Source organism: Phoxinus phoxinus (assembly GCF_949152265.1).
Source record: "Phoxinus phoxinus genome assembly, chromosome: 8".
NCBI classification, from domain to species: Eukaryota; Metazoa; Chordata; class Actinopteri; order Cypriniformes; family Leuciscidae; genus Phoxinus; species Phoxinus phoxinus.
The window spans coordinates 15,586,868-15,610,527 of NC_136883.1; the positions used below are offsets into that span (position 1 = coordinate 15,586,868).

The window sequence follows — 23,660 nt, forward strand, 5'->3', positions numbered from 1 at the left end:
CAGGAAGTGAGTGCTTCTAATTGACTTCACTTTTCTCTGTTGAACTCTATGGGGTCGCTGTGTCCATTTCTTTTACTGCCTATGGATCTATCTATTTCTGAAATATTTAGAGAGTCCTTTGGATAATAAAGGTAGCCTACTTGTAAAAAAGTCTTTTAAAGGAACACTCCGACTTTTTGGGACTTTAGCCTATTCACCTTATCCCCCAGAGTTAGATAAGTTCATACATACCTTTTTCATCTCCGTGCGTGTTATAAGTCTAGCTAGCATACTAATCCAAATAAGTGACAAAATAACGCAAACATTTTCCTATTTACATGTTGTGATTTGTATAGTCACAGAGTGTACAAAAAACAAAGTCACATGAGACACAGACATATTTTAACCGTATAAATACTGGGAACTATATTCTCTGAAGGCGAAGCACTGCTACTTGGGCGGAGTGATAACCGCAGCACCTGAGACGCGCCGTTGTTTCTTCTGTCAACAAAACCAACGGCTCGTCTCAGGTGCTGCGGTTATCACTCCCAGAATATTAAAAACAGTTTATAGTTTTGATAACATAATTCACAAAAATATTCTAATTAAGACAGTTCTAAGAAAAGAAAAATGTGCTGTTAAATTTACCCTATTGTGAAAAAGAAGTACATGCTATTAAAAAAAAAGCTAACTTTAAAGAATATACTTAACAGAATGTAATGTTGTCAGGCACTTAAATGTTAACACACACATGTATTTAATTGCAATTAAATGTAAATATATTATAGCTTTTATTATAGCTAATTTATATTACAGGTTTTCTTTTACAGTTTGCTTACACACAATTTCACAAACTATGAGTCCTTTACTCTATTCTACTCACAAAACACACACACAACATGCAACAGTTCAAGACAATGCAACATGCCTCTCTTACAAACAGAGTAATTCAAATTGTTTTGTTTTGTTTTGTTTGTGAACTCATACAGGTTTGGAACAACTTAAGGGTAAGTAAATTATGACACAATTTTCATTTTTGGGTGAACAATACCTTAGATTTGTGGCCTTTTATTTTTGTTAATACTATATTATCTGTAAGTGCAGTTTAAAAAAAACACTTTAAAGATTTTAAGTACAATACAAGTGCACATTTAATTCAATTAAGTGCACCTCTTTTTAAAAATGGAAAGCCTTTTAAATTACTGAGACATAAACTATGTGACAACTGGCCTCAGTCTCCCCTATTAACACTTAGGCTACATGACACATTTTTTTCTAAGCTTTAATCATTATTTACAATTAATAAACACTTTCTCACTGACTGTTACGTATGCTCTGTGTCGTGTTTCCCTGTGACCTAGGCCCCGTTTACACGTAGGCCTACGTGGTTATTTTGAAAAACGGAGACATTTCCCTTCATTTACACGCAAGCGGAGAATTCGCCTCTGAAAACGATTCTTTCTAAAAAAAACTCCGGCCAGAGTGGAGATTTTGGAAAACTTTGTTTGCACATTTGCATGTAAACTGAGAAAAACTACTCAGTTACTATCGTAACCTCAGTTCCCTGAGAGTAGGAAACGAGTATTGCGTAGCTATACGCAGTGGGGAAACTCTTTTTCCTTGATTTACTGAAGCTAAAAATGTAAAACGCATTTTGCAACTGCACAGCTAGCACATTGAGTGTCTGGCTCACTCATTGGCTGTGCTGCGGCAAGGAGCGGTAGCTATATGCAGTGGGGACGCCATGTAAAACGCTGCACTATAAGTAGCATGGTTGCCTGCTGCAGCTCAGGACCCCTGAGCTCACAGAACAAGCCAGAAACCAAACATATAATTACCAGACCAGACACCGTCGGGTCTAGTAACATATATATATATATATATATATATATGTATATGTCAGAGCTAACCAACATAATATACCAGTAGGACTGGACACCGTCGGGTCTATTAGTATGGAGAATAACCGGCCAAAGGCGGGTTTTATAATAATGTAATGTGATTGTGCACAGTGACATAATTTGTAGACAAGACCAGACACCATCAGGCCTTGATCATACCGAAAATAACTTCGCCTGCAGGGAAGGTACCTCCATATTATAAAACTTCATAAATGTGGAAGGCGAGGACCAGCCGGCCGCATCACAAATATCCTGAATGGAAAACCCAGAGGACCAAGCCCAAGACGAGGCCATGCCTCTAGTCGAATGAGCCTTGATACCTATAGGGCAAACCTGACCCACTGAGGTATATGCCATAGATATGGCATCCACAATCCATCTAGACAGTCTTTGCTTAGTAATATAACTGGATAACCCTTAGATCGGCCACCAAAGCAGACAAAAAGCTGTTCTGATTGTCTGAACGACGCAGAACGCTCCAGATAGATTCTCAGTGCTCTGACAGGGCAGAGCAAATTAACCTCCCCATCCTCAGCAGAAGGGGGAATGGCTAATAGCGTGATAACCTGTGCTCTAAACGGTGTTGAGAGCACTTTGGGTACATAGCCATGTCTGGGTTTGAGGATGAACTTGGAGTCCTCCAATCCAAACTCCAAACATGAAGGGCTCACAGAGAGGGCCTGCAGATCTCCCATTCACTTGATAGATGCCAGTGCCATCAGGAGAGCAGTCTTTAGCGAGAGAGGTTTAAGATCAACCGACTGGAGCGGTTCAAAAGGAGGACTTTTCAGGGCCCTAAGGACCGTGGAGAGGTACCAAGGTGGCACGGATGGAGGTCTGGAGGGGTTCATCCTCCTAGCTCCTTTTAAAAACCATACCACTAGGTCGTTTCTTCCTAGTGACTGGCCAGCCACTGGAGCATGATGAGCTGCAATGGCTGCCACATACACTTTGAGCGTGGACGGGGAGCGGCCCGTGCCCTCTTGCAGGAAGGAGAGTATCACGGATACCTCACATGACCCTGGATCAAAGAGCTTTTCCGAGCACCAGCTGGAAAACCCCGACCACTTCTGAGTATACAGGCCCCTAGTAGACGGGGCCCTAGTCTCAGTGATAGTGTTCAAAACCTTCTCAGGAAGGTCCCTGGGTACCCGTTTAGGGGCGAAACATGGAGGGCCCATAAGTCGGGACGCGGATGCCATATCGTCCCTTTTGCCTGTGTGAGGAGATCTTTTCTCAGCGGAACAGGCCAGGGGACTCTGTCCGATAACTGAACCAGCTCTGGAAACCACGGTCTGGATTCCCAGAGCAGGGCCACCAGAAGGACTGGGCATCCGCTCTCCCTGACACCTTCTATGACCTGGGGGATCATTGAAACGGGGGGATACGCAGGGAAACGCATTGCCCCGTGAGAGCATATCCGCACCCAGATTCTGAATGTCTGGGATATGCACCGCTCTCAGAGAACTCAGATTGGTCTGTGCCCACAAGAGGAGGTCTCTCGCTATGGCGTACAGGTTGCCCGACCTGATGATTTATATAGGCCACTACTGACGTGTTGTCTGTGCGGATTAAGACATGGTGCCCCCTGAGGTTTGACTGAAAAGCTTTGAGGGCCAAACAAACTGCTTTCATTTCCAGACAATTGATATGTAAGCTCTGCTCCGTGCTCGTCCAGAGGCCGGAAGCAGGCTTGCCCTCGTCCCAACCTTGGTTGGATGCGTCTGTAAAAAACACTTTCTTCCTGGAAACTACTCCCATGGTCACACCCTCTTGGTACCAGTCCCGAGCCCGCCAGGGAATCAGGGTTCGTAGACAGCCATGATTCACCATGATGCGTAGGCTGCCTGACTGCCATGCATGGGTCGGCCCTCTGCGTTTGAGCCACCATGTACAGTTTGGCCTGGAAAGCCTGCAACACAGACATCGTGTGCAGGGCCGAAGCAGCCTGACTGGAGGCAGAGTAAGCGCGTCCGGCGAGGGCTGAGGTGTTTCGGCATGGCTTGGATGGATGAACCACTCTACTTTGCCAGATAGCAGCGGTGGTCGGGCAAAGATGAGCGGCCACAGCCTCTTCGAGGTGCGGCAATGACTCATAAACCTTTTCCGCCGCGCCGTCCATGGAGGAGAGCGTTGTGGAAACTGAAGAACCCACACATGCAGAGTAAGGTGCTCGCCTCTCACTGAGACGCTGGCAGCCGATTGAGTCGATAGAACCCAGCCATTCCTTTTCAGATGCTGCGATGGGAGAGGCTGCCCGTTGAATGCTGCTCGCTTAGGCTGAAGGGCTTGTTCGACGGCGAAGGCTTAAGAGGGTTTCAGAGACATGAAAGTTGTCGCTGAAGGAGTAAGATCTGCTAAAATGCGTTTTACATTTTTAGCTTCAGTAAATCGAGGAAAAGGAGTTTCCCCACTGCGTATAGCTACGCAATCCGAACGTGACCGTTCGAAAGGGAACTGAGTTTTAGGCAGCCGACGTCACAGTATGTGATTATTTTCAGGATTCTGATTGGCTAATGTTGGCTTGAGCTTCTCGTAACTCTGCCACCAACAGGTTTGGCATGCTCTTGACAGCATATACATGGGTTCGTGTAAAACACTTTTCTGAAAACTGACAGGTGTGCACAATGTTATTTTTGAAAACGGAGAGGGGTGAAATGTCCGTTTATGAAAATAGCCGTCCACGTGTAAATGTAGCCCAAGTTTTCCCCAATCTGTTTTATTAGTTATTTCTTTCACCTGTGTCCTGTTCATTATCTAATTAAAGGGATAGTTCACTTTAAAATTCTGTCATCATTTACTCACCCTCAATTTGTTTCAAACCTGTATTAATTTATTTCTTCTGCTGAACACAAAGAAAGATATTTTGAAGAATGTCGGTAACCAAACAGTAGACTGTACCCATTGACTTCCATAGTATTTTTTTTTCCTACTATGGAAGTCAATGGGTACAGTCTACTGTTTGGTTACCAACATTCTTCAAAATATCTTTCTTTGTGTTCAGCAGAAGAAATAAATTAATACAGGTTTGAAACAACTTGAGGTTGAGTAAATGATGACAGAATTTTAATTTTAAAGTGAACTATCCCTTTAAGTTCCTTTGTTTGCTCTGTGTATTTAGACCATGTGTTCTCCCGCAGTCTTTGTCCGTTCACGTTAATGTTAAGTGTGGTTTTCTCCGGGTTCAGTCATTAAAGACTATTATCATCATCCTCTCTTCGCGCTATTTCCACTACCACGTTACATAACACAGACATGTATTTGCTAAATAATATATAAAATAAAAAACATTAATTAAAAGCTTTAGATATTGAGCTGTTTTTGCTGCTACATAAAATGTAAGTTATAATTTGCAAGAGATGTTTTCTTAAAAACATCATTAAGTATCCAGACATGGGGATTTCTGTCTCATTTGCAGATGTGGATAATTTATACAGAGACCATGGGAGTCAGTTCAAAGAAGAGCTGTGGTACACAAATGGGAATTAACCCATCTACACTCTTAAATGAGGCTATTTTCTGTGAATAAATATTTAATGAGAACACTGGATAGATGAAAATAATATAGCATTAAGCCTCAGCTATTTTGTTGTTTGACAAATAAGACAAATAATATACTATTCTGAATATGCAATACGTGTATTTAAAAACATGTATTTTCACATTTGAAAATAATAATAAATAATGTCTACAGTAAATTATAAATAATTATTAGAGCTACACGAGCCTCCACGAATGGCCTTTGTATTTAATTTTCTCATTTTTAAATAGTTGTTCAACACACTGATATGGCAGAGCTCAAATGAAAAACAACGTAATCATGCCTGCATTTTACTGGGATCTATTGAATCATCCATGAATGTTCCATTTCAGAGCTGAATTTATGCCAGTATTAAATGCAAGCAAGTGGCCAGGGCCACATTTCTGATTGCAAATGCAGTGCACTGAAAATGGGGGAAAGGATTCCTAAGTGGCTCAAAAATGAGCACACTTGCACACACATTAACACATAAAATAGGCCCATGCATCACACTCACATCTACATTTGTGGAATGTTCCATTGACAGAATTTCTTTCTTGCTGCTTTTTTCAACAGTCAAGCCGGGAATGTAAGCAGAATGTAAGTTCAGGCGTTTAGTACTACAACAAAGATGTACAAACACCCACACATACAGAAGCAAGCATATCAGCATTTACATACACTCATACTAAGATGGCAACTAAAGGTATATTGTTGGCTTAATGTAAATCAAGCTTTTTTGACAGCATTTTTGGCATAATATTAATTAATTAATATCCACACTTTTCTAGTTTTCTTTTAAAAAAAGAAAGAAAGAAAAAAATAATCAAGGTTACTGAGAAGCTCTTCCAATGAAAGTGAATAGAGCCCAATTTTGGAGGATTTAGACGCATATGTGAAGGTTGTAATTTTTTTTAAAGCACTAACATTAATTATTCATTTAAATGTGTGTATTATTTCAGCTTCCATGTTGTTCTTATCATTTTTGTTGTCATGGCAACAAAGTTGTAAAATTGGATATAAATTTAAACAGAAGTCTTTTTGTAACAGAATTTTTTTCACACTGCTTAACTTGTTCTACTTAAAAATAATCCTAACACATTTTGTTCATTACAAAATATTACATTTATGGCAATCAGCATTACGCCACAAGTGCTGTCGATTTCACTTAACTTTGTTGAACCCAGAATATTCCTTTAACTAGTCCCACACACGAGATAACGAAGTTAATACACATTGATTATGTTATGCAAAACATAATAAAAAAATAAAAAAACAAAAATGCAAAAAAAAACAATGATTAACAATATACACATTTGAAATGTTTTATTTCAGTATTTCATGGTCTAAGCCTGAGCTAGAATACTAAAATGTATTTATTTTAACTTTTTTTCTTTCTTCCACGCCCTTGGAAACCTGTTCTTTGTCCATCTTAACAGACGAACATACACATTACTTATCCTTCCCTTTTCAACCCTCTCCTCAAGCCCCTCTTTCTACGCACTTATATTTGTATTCAATAAATGAAAGAACATCAGAGAAGTGAGTCCATTTCTCCTCCTTTGTACCCAATAACCTTTATTTCACATCACTTTCAACCACTCAAGGACTTCAGCCTTATTCTCCAGTGCTTCATTCATACCATGGTAGCCCCACTTCAAATAATCCAAGAGTCAACATTACCGCCGTGTGATCTATCCTCACTGAGGCTTGAAATTGTGGGCAAATCTGACTCATCTTGAAATTTGTTGCACCTCTGAGCACATTTTAGTTGCACTTTGCCTGATAAATCACTCCCCTTTCCAAACCTCCAGCTATTCGTGTGGCATGCTAACCTTGCATTTTAATTGTAAAAGCATTTACCATATCTCATCATGCTTCCAGCCGATTTTTTATCCCACAATTGCTTACTAAAGACAGCTTGGCAGATTAATGCCACTTTTGTGGTTCCTTGAACTGGATTTTCATATTGCAACCTCTGATTAAGCTGCTACTCTAGTTGTGCTTAGATGGTAAACAGATTTTTAGGTCTGGGTGCTTCAATCTACCCTGAACTTGCAACACTATGAGCTTTTGTCACAATCTTTCATCCGAACATTCTATACTTTTATACCTGTGACTTCTCAGCCCATTGGCATAGCCTGGTATATCTGGTTATGTCAGTTCCCCTGATCACCTGCCTGCCTCCTATAGGCTTCATTGATCAGCTGTATCTCTTCCTGGTAACCTCCAGCCTCCTGGTGCTGTCTCCGGCTGTTCTGTCTGTGCGCTTCTACCGTATCCGGAATGTGGATGTTGATGTTGTCCGTGTCCGGGTTACTCGTGGGGATCAACAGGGAGTATGAGGCTGTTTCGCCTAGGTCACATGACACAAAGCGGTTCTCACGACGAGAGTAGCGTAGCGAAGGCGAGCGGGCATGTGTGGATGACTGGCTGATATTGGAGACAATAGAGACGCTGTCCATGGCCTCTTCATTGTCACAGATCTCCAGAACTTCCAGGTGGATTTTTACATTTGTGTCTCCAACTCCCCCACCCCCAGTGCTGGAGTTGGGCTCTTCTGCACTAGGTTCATGACCCACCGATTTGGAACGGTACACCTCAATTTTCTTCACATTGTTGGAGGAGATCTTTAAGCCATCGCTGCTGACTTCATAGGTGGAGAGCGACAGTGTTTTGCCTGTGGGGGCATGGAGGGAAACGGTGCCCTGGAAGGCACACAATGGAATGGCCAACCCAGCCGTGGATCTCTGTTTAGAAATAAAAAGACAAATAGACATGCTGTCAACTCAAGCCAAACAATGTGATATGTTTGGCTCCATTTAATTACTGATGAAGAAAATCAACTGAAAACTTAAATTTGAGTAGTACAAGTTAAAGGCACACTATGTAACTTTTCGCCACACAGAGGTCGTTCATTCAAAACAAAGGCGTAGCTTGATTTCGTGGAATCATGGGAGTTGTTGTCCTCACCTCTACAGCCAGTGGAGAATATGATGGGACTCAGGCGGAAATCATATTCATGGATGACCAGTAATGTGTTATAGATTTATTAACGTTACGAAAGCCGTTGGAGCGGAACGAGGCCGCTGGAGCAATTGCTAATGAGACGCCAATATTGCTAATATTATGCCGCAGACGCCACTTCGGCTTCTTCTTTCTGTCGATTAATGTATCCAATCAGTTGCTCACCTGTCTAATAAAACATTATATATTAAAGCATCTTTGGTGTTTCCATGGTTTCTACAAAATAAAACCAGAAATCAAGGGTAGCGCGGGTATGATGTCATTGATAGGTGATGCAAAGATGGTCTGTGTCCTGGTTAAAACTGATTACTTCTTAATTTATTTATCTTAAATTAAGATTTAAACATTCTTACAAACATTTGGGATAATGTAAGTACACAAATCAACAAAATATATAACATTGTTCAAGTGGTTAGATTTATAGATCTAGATCAGGGTTTTTCAAATTGGGTGAATGTGAGCCTCCCCTTACTGTGCGTTCACACCGCACGCGGCGAGAGCGTCAAAGTGGCCGGAAGCCATTCATTTTCAATGAGAGCCGGCGGCGAGCTCCGGCGAGAGCGGCGCGGCGCGTCTTGGACGGCGAGAGCGGCGAGAAGAGTTGAAATCAAGTCAACTTTATGGTAATAAGCTATGACACGGTTCGGCGGCAACCAGCGGCAACCAATCGGAATGTAGAAGTCCTCCGCCTGAGAGGATAACAGAGAACACAATCCTGTAAACTTAGGTTCCGACCACATTAGTTCCTCAGCAAAATGGAGGAAAAGTTAATCATTTCTGTTGCGGGTTTCCCGTTATTGTACGACGTGTCCCTGTTTACATACAGGGACATTAATAAAAAGAACGACGAATGTAAAAGGTGTCTGAAATTGTTGGTGTTTTGTTACTTTCACATTTAAAATATTTTAATAGGTTAATTTATACCCTACGTGTGGCCAGAATGCACAAAATAGGATACTGATTTATGTTCAGTTCTTATTTGCTTTGCGGCTCCTTTAAATAAAGTTTAAAAAAAATCACGCATTCTAAAATATACGTCAGAGCGTCAGACCGTCCCCGAATCTCACGGCGTCGATGGCAGGGCGGCGAGAGCGAATTTTGCCGCTCTCGCCGGCGGCGGTGTGAACGTACAGTTAGAGTAGGCAAGGACAGCCGAGCCCCCCCTTCCCCAAAATCCCGTCCGCCTGCCCTAACCCACACACGCCTCGGCAGTAAATGCCATCTTCTGTGTGTTCCAGACAATGATGAATTTCAATAACAACTGATAAAATGTAAATATTTTTTTAATATTGTATTTTATTTCCATTTTTTTAAAGAAGTGCATTCATAAATTATTCTTTGCAACAGCAAATAACTTCCAACTTTATGCAGGCCTATTTGAGGCTACTTTTAAAAATCACAGAACATCAGTAGGCCTAACCCATAAGTCAACAAAACATGCTTAACATGTGAATGTTACAAGTGTGAAACTTGTGTCTGGGCCTTAAAGGGATAGTTCACTTTAAAATGAAAATTCTGTCATAGGCTACTCACCCTCAAGTTGTTTCAAGCCTGTATGAATTTCTTTCTTCTGCTGAACACAAAGGAAGATATTTTGAAGAATGTCGGTAACAAGACAGTTAAGTGGTCCCATTGACTTCCATAGTAAGAAAAATATATATACACTATGGAAGTCAATGGGACCAGTTAACTGTTTGGTTACTGACATTCTTCAAAATATCTCGCCATACTCCATACACCCATAGCGCCATTGTGCCATCTTTCTCTGTTCAGTAACTTCAGTCACATAACGTCACACTACAGAGAAATTAAGTTTAGTGGAGTTGTCATAGCGGTCTGCCCTGCTGATACTGCTGAGTTGCTGAGCTGCTAAGTTGGTTTGCATCTGTAAGCCTCGTATATCTTTCTGTTTTGAATCTCTGTTTACTATCATTCACCGTTGTTTAAGCTAAATATAACTTATTCAACATCTTATATTGACCTGTGATTGCTAGCTTCAATTTAATTCATTGTTAGCACAAAACGCTTGTATTTCACTAGTCTGTTAGCGTGCCATCAGTTCGCTTTTTATTTATTTAATTTGTTCGCGCCAGTCAACAAACACGGTAAGTCATGTCTTCTCCTCTTATTGTTACATGCACTTCATGTAACATGTATAACATAGCTTTCTCTGTCAGCACAGGATTTACATGTGATAAATGCAGGGAGATTTCAGAACTAGAGACACGCATCCAAACTTTAATTGAGGATAGTAAAAGTGCAAGGGCTTTAGATACTGCTTTAGATGCGACTAGTTTAGTGAACCCTGTACATTGTTCGGTTCCGGCTGAAGTAGAGCCCGTGCAGCAGGGCAATTGGGTGACAGTACAACGCTATAGTCGCAGGACAAAACACAGCTCTTCCGTTCCGATTACAATATTAAACAGGTTCTCCCCACTCAGTGAAACACCCACTGAGAATCCTGTTGAATGTGCCCTAGTTATTGGCGATTCTATTACACAGAACGTGAAAATAGGGACACCAGCCACCATAGTCACGTTTGCCGGGAGCCAGAGCGCCTGACATCAAAGCAAATTTAAAAGTGCTGGCTAATTCTAAACGTAAATTCTCTAGGATTATTATTCATGTCGGCACTAATGATGTTCAACTCCCCCAGTCGGAGATCACTAAAATTAATATTAAAGAGGTGTGTGAACTCGCAAGTACGATGTCAGGCACTGTAATTTGCTCTGGCCCCCTTCCTGTTTGCAGGAGTGATGAGATAGTTAGCAGATTGTCATCACTCAATGGCTGACTGTCTAATTGGTGTCCGCTAAATAATATAGAATTCATAGACAATTGGAAAAGTTTTTGGGGCAGACCTGACCTGTTGAAAAGAGATGGTATTCATCCCTCCTGGGATGGTGCTGCTCTTCTCTCTAGTAATATGGCATATAGTCTTAGAGCTCAACCATGACAATCTGGGGCTCAGGTCAGGAAGCAGACAGACTGGCTTAACCGACCATCTGCTAGCTGTCTAAAGTCACTCAAGTCAGATAAATTCCATCACATAGAGACTCTTTCACCTAGATATCATCATATAGAGTCTGTTCCTCGAATTAGAAAATACAAAAAATTCCCAAACCCATCTAAGGGTAAAAATTTAATTGATGTTCAAGATATAATACAAATGATAAAGCTCGGTTTGCTGAATATTCGATCTCTCACATCAAAAGCACTTATTGTTAATGATATGATTACAGACCATAACCTAGATGTGCTGTGTTTGACAGAAACCTGGCTAAAACCAAACAATTACATTACTTTAAATGAGTCCACCCCCCAAGTTTACAGTTATAAACATGAACATCGTCTGAAAGGCAAAGGGGGAGGTGTTGGTGTAATTTATAGTCATATTTTCAGAATTACTAAGAAGTCTAGTTTAAAATATCATTCTTTTGAAGTGTTGGTGCTTAATATAACAATATCTAGTGTAAATGATAAATCACGTTTGAGATTTGTGCTGGCTACTGTATACAGGCCACCAGGGCACCATTCAGACTTTATCAAAGAATTTGCAGACTTTCTATCAGAATAAGTATTGGCTGCAGATAAAGTACTAATTGTTGGTGATTTTATTATACACATAGATAATAAAAATATGCATTGGGATTGCCATTTAACGACATTGTAAACTCAATTGGAGTTAGACAACACGTGTCAGGACCGACTCATTGTCGTAATCATACTCTAGATCTAATACTATCACAGGGAATAGATGTTGATGCCGTTGAAATACTGCAGCAGAGCGATGACATCTCAAATCATTATCTAGTCTCATGTAAATTACATTCAGCCAAGGCTGCAAAGCCAACTCTGTGTTATAAATATGCTAGACCTATCACTTCTGCCACTAAAGATTGCTTTATCAATAATCTTCCTAATCAGTTTCATCATCTCTACAACCCAGATAGCTTAGAAGAACCTGATATTGCAACAGAAACTTTTAACTCTCTCTTTTCCAGCACTTTAGACACAGTTGCTCCGTTGCGCTTAAAGAAGATTAAAGAAAATAGTCCAACACCGTGGTACAACGAGCACACTCAGGCCCTTAAGAGAGCAGCCAGAAAAATGGAGCGCAACTGGAAGAAAGCAAAACTAGAAGTATTTCACGTTTCATGGAAGGAGAGCTCAATTGCACACAGAGAGGCTTTAAAAGATGCTAGATTTGCTTATTTTTCAACCCTATTAGAAGAAAATAAACATAATCCTAGGTATTTATTTGAAACAGTGGCTAAACTAACGAAAAAGAAAGCTTCAAACCCAGAAGTTTCAAAGCAACACAGCAGTAATGAACTTCTTCACTTATAAGATTGATAATATCAGGGACAAAATTATAACTATGCAACCAGCTACTACAGTATTGCATCAGGGAGTGCATTGTAGTCTCCCTGAGGAAAAATTCGATTCATTTATTGCTATAGGAGAGGAAGAATTTTGCAAACTCGTTAATTCATCTAAATCAACAACATGTATGTTAGACCCTATACCAACTAAACAACTGAAAGAGATGCATCCAGAGGTCATAGATCCTCTTCTTAATATCATTAATTTGTCTTTGTCTCTAGGATAAGTACCAAAAACCTTTAAGCTAGCTATGATTAAACTGCTTGTTAAAAAAACACAACTTGATCCAACAGAATTAGTCAATTACAGGGCGATCTCGAATCTGCCTTTTCTGTCAAAGATACTAGAAAAATTTGTATCCTCACAACTGTGTTCCTTTCTAGAAAGAAATGATATCTGCGAGGATTTTCAGTCCGGATTTAGACCGTACCGAGACAGCTCTCATTAGAGTCACAAATTATTTGCTCTTATCATCCGATCGTGGTTGTATCTCTCTATTGGTGTTACTCGATCTTAGTGCTGCATTTGACACTATTGACCACAACATTCTTTTAAATAGACTCGAACATTATGTTGGCATTAGTGGAATTTCACTAGCATGGTTTAAATCATACTTATCTGTTACGGGCGGACGGACACCACCCTTAACATAAAGGAGAGACGCACACAGACCAGCTCGTATCAAAATAAAAAGGGGTATGTTTATTAAACAGAGAGACATTCAAACTCATATAAACAAACAGCGGAGCTGGGGAACGTAACATTATCTGACTGTTATCAGTTTGCAGCAGTAAATGAAGAGATGTCTTATCGATCACAAGTTCAGTATGGCGTACCACAAGGCTAAGTACTAGGACCGCTGCTGTTCACTCTGTACATGCTACCATTAGGAGATATCATTAGGAAACATGGAATTAGCTTTCACTGTTATGCAGACGATACTCAGCTGTATATTCTTCAACACCTAACGAAACCTAACAATTCACAAAATTAACGGAATGCATAGCTGATATAAAAAATTGGATGACTAGTAATTTCCTACTACTCAATTCTGAAAAATTATTGGACAAAAAACGTCCTCACGTAATAACCTATAATACTGTCTAACACTTGATGGCTGCTCTGTTAAGTCTTCGTCGTCGGTTAGGAACCTGGGTGTGCTCTTTGATACCAATCTTTCATTTGAAAGTCACGTGTCTAGTATCTGTAAAACCGCATTTTTCCATCTTAAAAATATATCTAAATTACGCCATATGCTCTCAATGAAAAATGCGGAACAATTAGCTTATGCGTTCATGACCTCAATGCTCGATTATTGTAATGCTCTACTGGGTGGTTGCCTTACACGCTTAATAAACAAACTGCAGCTAGTTCAAAACGCAGCAGCTCGAATTCTTACCAGAACCAGGAAGTATGACCATATTAGCCCTGTTCTGTCAACACTGCATTGGCTGCCTATTAAACAATGTATACATTTTAAAATATTGCTGATTACTTACAAAGCACTAAATGTTTTAGCTCTGCAGTACTTGAGCGAGCTCTTAACGCATTATAGTCCTTCACGTCTATTGTGATCTCAAAATTCCGGCCAGTTAATAATACCTAGAATATCAAAATCACCTGCTAGGCGGTAGATCCTTTTCCTATTTATCCCCAAAACTTTGGAACAGTCTTCCTACCATTGTCCGGGAAGCAGACACACTCTGTCAGTTCAAAGCTAGATTAAAGACACATCTCTTTGACTTAGCATTCACATAATACATTATAGACTTCTATAATGTTAAACTCAATGTTAGGCTGCATAGATTGCGTCAGCCGGAACTGGGAACACTTCCCATAAATCCTGATGTACTCGTTACATCATAAGAAGAATGGCATCTACGCTAATTTTAGTGTCTTTGTTAATCCTGAAGTTTTCCCGCAGCCTGCCGGATCCAGGCTGTATCCAGATCTGACGAAGGACCTTCGCCTGGACCCGATGACAACGCAGTGCTGAAGTGCCAACTAGTCTCTCCCCTGTGAAGAGCCTTTACCACAGATAAAGCGTTGTCGGGATAATTTCGGTTTCGCCCATCTACCCCGAAGTGATACAATTCTGTATAAAAATTTGAAGGCCAGACAAGTAGTTTAAGGCTTGGTTTGTAGGGAATTAGAAACCTGTGCACATATAATCAAAAGCGCATAACTAGCATTTATTCTTAATGCGCACGTGAACGCCATCAGCGTTACTTACAGGTTCGCGTTTAAAGTCTGTGTAGAGAGAACAGTGTCGTCTTAGCGGCCTCTAATTTAATAACTAATGATCCTTGCGACGGAAGTAAATCAATCAAAACTAATCTTTTGGAAAATATCTTTATTAAAGAACCGCTATAAAGCCAAAACAATCTGTGTTACCTTAAATAATCCGTTTATTACTGTAAAGCCACTTTGAAACAATCTACATGGTTAAAAGTGCTATATAAATGATGACAACTTGACTTGACTCATTATAATTTCATAATAAAGAGAGACAATCGGCAAGGAGGCTGCGTAATAGATTGAAATGCCAGGCTTGACAGAGGACTGTGAATAATTCAAGCATTTTTAACTGATTTCATCTGACCATTCAGCACAGCAGCCGTTGATAAGGATCTATCCCTACCTACTTTCATTTCTTCTCTCTCATTACATTATAAAGGCTGAGAAATGAGATGTCAACATTAAGATGTGTGCCTCCAGCAGGCTTTGCCCCAAACGCAGCATATCATTCAAATGAAATAACGCTTATCAGAGGTCAGACACAGTGTGACTGGGGAAAGGGTATGACTTGCATGTGAGTTTACCCACCGGATGAGTTAGAGGCACTGGTGCGATGAAGGATAATAACCACATCAGTGTTGAGGCAGAAAAGCAGACAGAGAAAATGGCAAATGCAAAAAAGCTCCGACTTTTTATGATGTTTATGATTATGTGTGCGAGTGACCTAGTTTCCCATAATTCCCTGGCGAGTTGGTCTATATGCAGTGAGGGGTGTTGATGTAGAGATACTCGACCACATGCATCTTGCATCACACCTACATACATATAATGCTTTACTCACAAAGACAACTGATCTCTATTTACAGAGCAACTCATATTAATCTTACACAGATGACCTTTTGCAAGAGTAAACATGACCGGAGTTCTCAATATACTCAGAAATAGTAATCTGCCCCAGGTTAATCTGTACCAGTTCTGACCTCTCCTCCTACTCTGGGTCATCACCACTGGAGGATCTGAAGGTCTAAGTCGTGATCAATGAAGTCATCTAAGTCAATGATGACAAGAGCGTGATAGTAGAGAGAGCACACACCTCTTCACAGGATTATGGGGAGTAGACAGTTACGTATAATTGTCCAAAGTGTATTTTACAGGGGATTGCTGGAGTATCACAAGGAGAGAAAAAAAAATAGCTGGAAAATCACAAGCAGATCTAATAGGTAAGAGCGGGTAAGTAGTTATCCGTAGTTGAGATCAGGCCAGGGGTCCATTCTTCGTACCTAACTTAATACACCTGTATAGATGTGACATATGCTAGATCTTCTAATCATGATAACTGATCTCTGGCTAATTTGGTTCAAACATATTTGTGGATTTGTTTAAAATATCTGGACTAAGTTGTTTGAGATTATTTCACATTCTTGGGTTCATTGGAAAGGCCAGATATATTGATACTCGAAACCATGATCACCAATGCAGCTATTGGCTGACAGGAAGACAGCAACGTAATGACATCATATACAAAAAAAAAACACAACACCCATGACGAAAAACTGTCTGGACCTTTATAAGGAAACAGCCAAACAACTAAAACGACATAAAAGTTATAATACATCAATAAAACGTGTACTATTTGCAACTTGATTCCCAATTATTTCCATTATTTCACGATTTACAGGCTTTTATTTCAATGTTGTAAACTTAAAGTTTCTTATGGGTCAAGAACATTTTTCAAAAACAGCATTTTTTTATTAAGTTATCTGCACCTCCTGCGCTGCATCAATCCAGTCCCATAATAGCTGTTCAAATCAATGCACAGCTTAGATTAACTGAACATCATGTGTGTAAGACTCCAAAATTTGTTTTAGGTAATTATTCCCTCACAAATAAATCTCTCAATGAGTAAAACTGTAGGGCCTGGAGGCCAAGGCAGAGGCGTGGTAAAGAGCGGCCAAGTTTGAGCCAGGATGCCAGAGAACTGAGGCAGATTCGGTGTGATTAGAGATGGGAATTAATAAGAATTTAACGATTCCGATTCCATTATCGATATTGCTTATCGATCCGTTTCCTTATCGATTCTCTTATCGATTCTCATTGGGTGAGGGAATAAGTACAAATTTGTTTGTTTGTATTAACTTGCTTTAATATCTGATCAGAAGACACAGCACAGAGCACATACACACATTATGTTTAGCAACCTCAGAACAAATCTAAAAGTAGGTGAGCTACTTCTCAAAGGAAAGTCCAGGGACCTATAGCCTATAGGGCAGTGTTTCTCAACCAGTATGCCATGGCACGCTAGTGTGTGCCTTGAAAGATTATCAAGAAGAGTGCCTTAGTGCCTTCACATTCATTGGTCCAGACCAAAAAATAAATAAAACTGCCATTTTTGTGCCATAATTAAAACTGCCATAAAAACGAAAAACACAGACTGAAAACAGTCAAGGAAGAGCTTGTGCCTTTTGGAATATTAACAGTGCTCATTTGGATTCAACCTGAAACAAAACGTGTGTGCGTTAGTGAGTGAGCGAGAGTATGTGCGCGCGCGCGTGTGTGTGTGAGCTGGTGTGTGTGAGTGAGTGTGAGATAGTGTGTGAGCGCTAGTGAGTGTGTGTGTGAGTGAGCATGTGTGCATTTGTGTGTGAGTGAGCGCGAGAGAGTGCGTGTGTGAGCACGAGAGTGTGTGTGTGCACTAGTGAGTGAGCGCTAGTAGTGAGTGAGTGAGCGCTAGTAGTAAGTGAGTGTGTATGTGCGCGTGCATGTGTGTGAGCATGTGTGCGTTTGTGTGTGTGTGTTTGTGCAGGTGCGCGAGTGAATGTGTGTGAGGCGGCACGCGATGGCTGGTCGGAAAGCAACGTGGCGTCCCGTTAAAGGCGAGCGGAACCGACACGCGGAATTGTTAAGCAGGCATGCTAACGGTTCCAAGGAATTGATTCACTGGGCACCGGTTCTGAAGAATCGGTTCTCGGTTCCCATCCCTAGGTGTGATTGAGGACCAAGGCGGAGCTGGAAGGATGAGGGAGCCTGGTGCAGCAGAAAGGTTGACGGTCCCAGGTGAAGCCATGGGGACGAAGAGCCAGGGTGGAGCCGACTGCTTGACGGGCAAGGTGGACTCGGCAGCCCAAGGCAAAGCCAGGGAATGCTGGCAGGTCCCTTGTTGGGCGCTGGCTCTGACTCATGATGGACTCTTGCTTAGGTTCTGGGTCTGTGGTGGGCTCTGGCTCTGTGACCGTGATGGGTGGGGTAAGGGGCTGTCTGAGTTCGGGTCTGGCTCTTGACTTTTGGTTAGTTCTGGCATGTGAGGAGGGGTGGAGAGGGACTAGGGAGGAATTTTTCCTGGTTGCATTCGTACCGCCAGTAGGAACTCTGAAGTGACGTAAGCAGCGCTTGTTGTTGTAACATTTATTTTGACGGCACTGAAAACACCAGAGCCTGAGCACACAGTGCTCACATTCTCCGTCTTCATTAGTTTACGATCTGTCTAACAGTCCTGTCTAATACGTTATTGTTTATATACGGTCTACTTTTTTTGTATAACAGTTATATCTAAGTATTACAGGCCGTGTGGTTGATGCCCAATGTCGCTAGCTGAGCAGAAATGCATAATCATGTTTCACCTGGTCCCTCAAAGTAGCATTGGATGTTCTCCTTAGCATAAAGGTTGTGTTTTGGTGATTGAAAAGGACTGTATAATTTGACTGGTCTTTAAAAGGTTGTGGCCACCAGGGGGCATCGATTAGAATGCAGACAAGATGTTCCGTTTAGGTGGTTTATTAATATAAAGGTTTAAATGTGTGTGGTTCTGAAACAGAGATACAGGCATAGATCAGTAAATGTATACTCTCTATATAAATGTCAAATAATCATTACATGTCTTGCAAGTATATAATAAAACAAACATAATCAAGTAATTAAATTATAATTTTGTTATGTATGACTTAAATGCAGTGTTATAATAAATGCTATTACTAAGCAAATAAAAACTCAGAAATGCAAAGTACACTATATCCCTGTTCAAAGATTAATTTGCTGCACATTAACTGCAACAATATACAATATTCTAAATTCAGCTGAACATATAATAATTATGAGCTGCAGAGTTACTCCTTAAAATAAACATTACACATTGTGCAAGAACAACAGACGTTATTTCAATTCGAGACACGTAAGGCTTGCAGAGCAACAATTAGTTCTCAACAATTAAACACACTGGCGGCGCAAAGCTCCGTTCGCCATTATAGCGTAACATTATCATGAGGTAAAACTAACAACAAACATCAATATACTTACTGGTAGTTGCACGCACACAATTCTAGGAACTTATAAATAAGTACAGCAACACTATCTATCTTATATTAACTGTAAATATAGACTACACAGTCTTTCAACGCCAGCGCTCTCTTCCAAACTTTCTTGAAACTGAAACTTCAACTGTCTTCTTCCGCGAGTCGCAGAGCGCAGTGGCGCTCCTGATTGGCTGATTCTCAAGCAGCCAGTTTTATCTGCCTGATGAGGTCGTCCTTCGTCACAGGTTGAGAGGTCCATCTATCCATGTTCGTAGAGTTAGTTTGTGGAGTAAATATATAGGCTATAAACTGTGTGTACACAGCTTTTTTTGGCGGGTGCCTGTGTTTACATCACTGGTAGTTCCTATTGTGCTGGGTTCTGAAGTAGGAGCTAATTTAGTTCCCCAAAAAGGAGTTCCTAGCACCAAATTCGTTCCCAGTTCATGCAGTGCAAACGCGCCAAAAAGTGGGTGCTTCCGCCATTAGTTCTAGGAACTATGAAAAGGTTCATCTGGTGCGTGCGAAAGCCCCTAGAGCAGTGGTCCTCAAACTTTGGTCGCGTCCCCCTTTAAACCACATTTCCTCAGATTTATTGAAGGTTAAAATGAAAAGCGTATTACACCACATCGTATTGCGTAGCTATACGCAGTGGGGACGCCATGTAAAACACCGCACCATAAGTAACTGACCGAACATGAAACTCAGGACCCCTGAGTCCACGAAACAAGCCAGAATACCATATATATGTAAATATATGCATAATATACTGATAAGACCAGACACCGTCGGGCCTAAATCAGGTATATAATGATGCCACTAGCTCATACCCCCAATAACGTACCAATAGACCAGAACCTTCGGGTCTAATACATGTATATGGGGACCAAAAACAGCCAGAGGCTGGTTCATAGTAAGGGATAGTGTGCTTATGAATAGTGACTTAATTATAAAGATAAGACCAGACTAGTCAAGTCTTAATCATACAGAAAGGACCTTCCCCTGCAGGGAAGGAACCTCTTTGTAATGTTGTAAAACCTTACAAAAGTGGAGGGCGAAGACCAGCCGGCCGCAGCACAAATATCCTCAATGGGAAACCCATAGGGCCATGCCCATGACGAGGCCATACCTCTAGTGGAATGGGCTCTAGTGCCTATAGGGCAAACCTGGCCCACAGAGGCGTATGCCAGTGATATGGCATCCACTTATCCACCTGGACAGTCTCTGCTTCGTGACAGGAGCCCCTTTGGAGCAGCCATCGAAGCAGACAAAGAGCTGTTCTGACTGTCTATAGGACGCGGATCGCTCCATATAGACCTTCAGAGCCCTGACAGGGCAAAGTAAATTAGCTTCCCCGTCCCCATCGGAAGGGGGGAGAGCCAACAGTGAAATCACTTGTGCTCTAAACGGTGTAGAGAGCATCTTGGGCACATAGCCATGCCTGGGTTTCAGAGTGACTTTAGAGTCACCTATACCAACTTCCAAACAGGACGCGCTCCCGGAGAGTGCCTGCAAATCTCCCACTCGCTTGATAGACGCCAGTGCCAACAGGAGAGCGGTCTTTAGCGAAAACGGTTTGAGGTCAACCAACTGAAGCGGTTCAAATGGTGGACCCCTCAGGGCCCTAAGGACCGCAGAGAGGTCCCACGGCGGTATAGAGGGAGGTCTGGAAGGATTCATCCTCTTAGCTCCCTTCAGAAACCGTACAACCAAGTCATTCCTTCCCAGTGATTGGCCAGTCACCGGAGCATGATAAGCTGCTATGGCTGCCACATACACTTTGAGCGTGTTCCTGTAGGAAGGAGAGTATCACTGATACCTTGCATGACTGGGGTCTATCCGAGCACCAGCTGGAGAACACTGACAACTTCAAAGCGTAGAGGCACCTGGTAGACGGGGCTCTATACTCAGAAATTGTGTTCAGAACCTTCTCGTGGAGGTCCAGGGGTACCCGTTGATGAGCCACACATGCAGGGCCCATAAGTCGGGACGGGGGTGCCAGATTGTCCCGTTCGCCTGTGTGAGGAGATCTTTCCTCAGAGGGACAGGCCATGGGACTTTGTCCACCATCTGAACCATCTCTGGGAACCAAGGTCTGGCTGGGGCCACTAGGAGGACTGGGCATCCGCTCTCTCTCACCCGTTTGATGACCTGGGGGATCATGGAAACAGGGGGAAACACATACAGAGGGCAGCTGGGCCACGCATGGGCAAGCGCATTCCTGTCCTTCGAAAAGAACACTGCCCAGTGAGAGTTGTTTCTTGAGGCAAAAAGGTCGACTTTGGCCTCACCGAACACACTCCAAATCAGATGAACCACCTGAGGGTTTAGAGACCACTCGCCTAGGGGACTGTTGTTTCAAAAGAGCATATCCGCACCCATATTTTGAATGCCTGGGATATCTGCTGCTCTCAGAGAGCTGAAGTTGGCTTGTGCCCACATGAGCAGATCTATCGCCATGGAGTACAGGTAGCCCGACCTATGACCGCCCTAGCGATTGATGTATGACACCACCGACGTGTTGTCCTTAAGGACTAAGATGTGGTGTCCCTTGAGGTCCGACAGAAATGCTTTTAGGGCCAAACAAACTGCTGCCATTTCCAGGCAGTTGATGTGCAAGCTCCGCTCCATGCTCGACCAGAGGCCGGAGGCGGGCTTGCCCTCGTGTAACGCACCCCAACTTTGGTTGAAGGCATCTGTGAAGACCACTGTCCATCTGGAGGCCACTCCCATGGTTATGCCCTCTTGGTACCAGCCCTGAGCCTGCCAGGGAATCAGGGTATGCAAACAGCCGTGATTCACCGTAATGCGCATGCTGCCCGACTGCCATGCATGGTCTGGCACGCGGCGTTTGAGCCAGTGCTGTAGCGGGCGCATATGCAGGAGTCCCATATGCAGCTGCCATGAGACCGAGAAGTTTCTGAAACTCTCTGAGCGGAGTGCGTTGTATAGAGAGCGCACGCTCTGTTGTGAGACGCGCTCTCATAGTTGTAGAGTCTATAATTGTGCCCAGAAAGACCACATTCTGGCTAAATGTTTATTTACTCTTGGCCAAATTGATTTCGAGTCCCAGGCATTGCAAATGGCCGAGAATAAAATTCCTGCGCATTAGCATTTCGGCTCGCAACTGCGCCAAAACCAGCCAGTCGTCGAGATAATTCAGCATGTGCACGCCCTGATGTCTCAGGGAAGATAGCGCCACGTCCATGCACTTCGTAAATGTACGGGGTGCTAAGGACAGGCGCACGGTAGGACTGTGTAATGATAAGCCTTGCCCTCGAAGGCGAATCTCAAGAATGGCCTGTAATGAGGGGCTATCTGGATGTGAAAGTATGCATCTTTCAGATCCACAGTGAAAAACCAATCCCCTGGGTGAACTTGTGCGAGGATTTGTTTTATAGTTAACATTCTGAACGGCCGTTCAAATGTCTCAAATCTAGTATGGGTCTGATGCCGCCGTCTCTATTTGGGACTAGAAAATAACGGCTGTAAAACCCAGAGTGTTTTAGCGCGGGGGGAACAACTCTATAGCCACTTTTGCTAAAAGATTCTGTAGTTTGGAGCGAAGCACGTGACACACACTGCTTCTCACCGAAGTCTCGAGAACCGCCTGAAACTTTGGGGGTAGCCTCGCTTTATTGTAATTATAACCCAACTCAACACACCGGGAATGGCCTGCCAGGCCAGAGGCTTTGTGGCTAGGGTTTGACACGTTTAGAGACGGGCCACCTAACACAGGGGGACCGGATACCTTTATGTTGTGATTTGTGCACATACTAAGTGTTGGTTTGACTGAAGAGGCTTTCGCCTCAGGCAAGTCATAGTGACAACTTGGAGGGGGCCACCTAGTGGAGGGGGACCAGGAACCCATGTGTTGTGTGCTTGAAACATACTCTTTATGTGCTTTAATATTTTCAGTGGAGCGTGTCTCATGACGGGCTCAGACTGATTTGTGAACACTCATGTTTAACTCTATCAGAGCTGCGGTCAAAGCAGTGACTATCTGTCGTGGGCGCGCGCTTTGTAACGGGCCTGGTAACTGGTTTGAGAACATTCCCAGCCACCCGTGAGCAGGGGGCTGTAGGGGAAACATTTATTTATCGCTCTGTTTGAGCTGCTGTGAGAACAGCGTCTGTCTGCAGCGGTGCGCGCTTTAGAGCGGGCCCATTGACTGCAGCTATAATTCGCTGCTTGTGTTTATTGGTTCTCTGATAAAGCAGCGTTAGTTTGCAGTGGGGTGCGTGCTCGTAACGGGCCCTTGCTGCATCTACAGTTACCTAAGCTAAAAGAGGGAACTGTAAGGGGTTAGCGAACTTTCTTTGAAGG

At 42.4% G+C, this 23,660-nt stretch overlaps 1 protein-coding gene across 3 annotated transcripts in view; it reads right to left on the reverse strand.

Annotated features, from left to right (window-relative positions):
- Positions 1-5,583: 5,583 nt before the first annotated feature.
- Positions 5,584-23,660, reverse strand: part of LOC307003508 (putative G-protein coupled receptor 149) — a 34,764-nt gene continuing 16,687 nt past the window's right edge. For all 3 annotated transcript variants that reach the window (XM_079622019.1, XM_079622020.1, XM_079622021.1), the window contains one exon: positions 5,584-8,150. In XM_079622019.1, the coding sequence (XP_079478145.1) occupies positions 7,560-8,150 (591 nt within the window). In that variant the 3' untranslated portion in view covers positions 5,584-7,559. The remainder of the gene's footprint in view (positions 8,151-23,660) is intronic.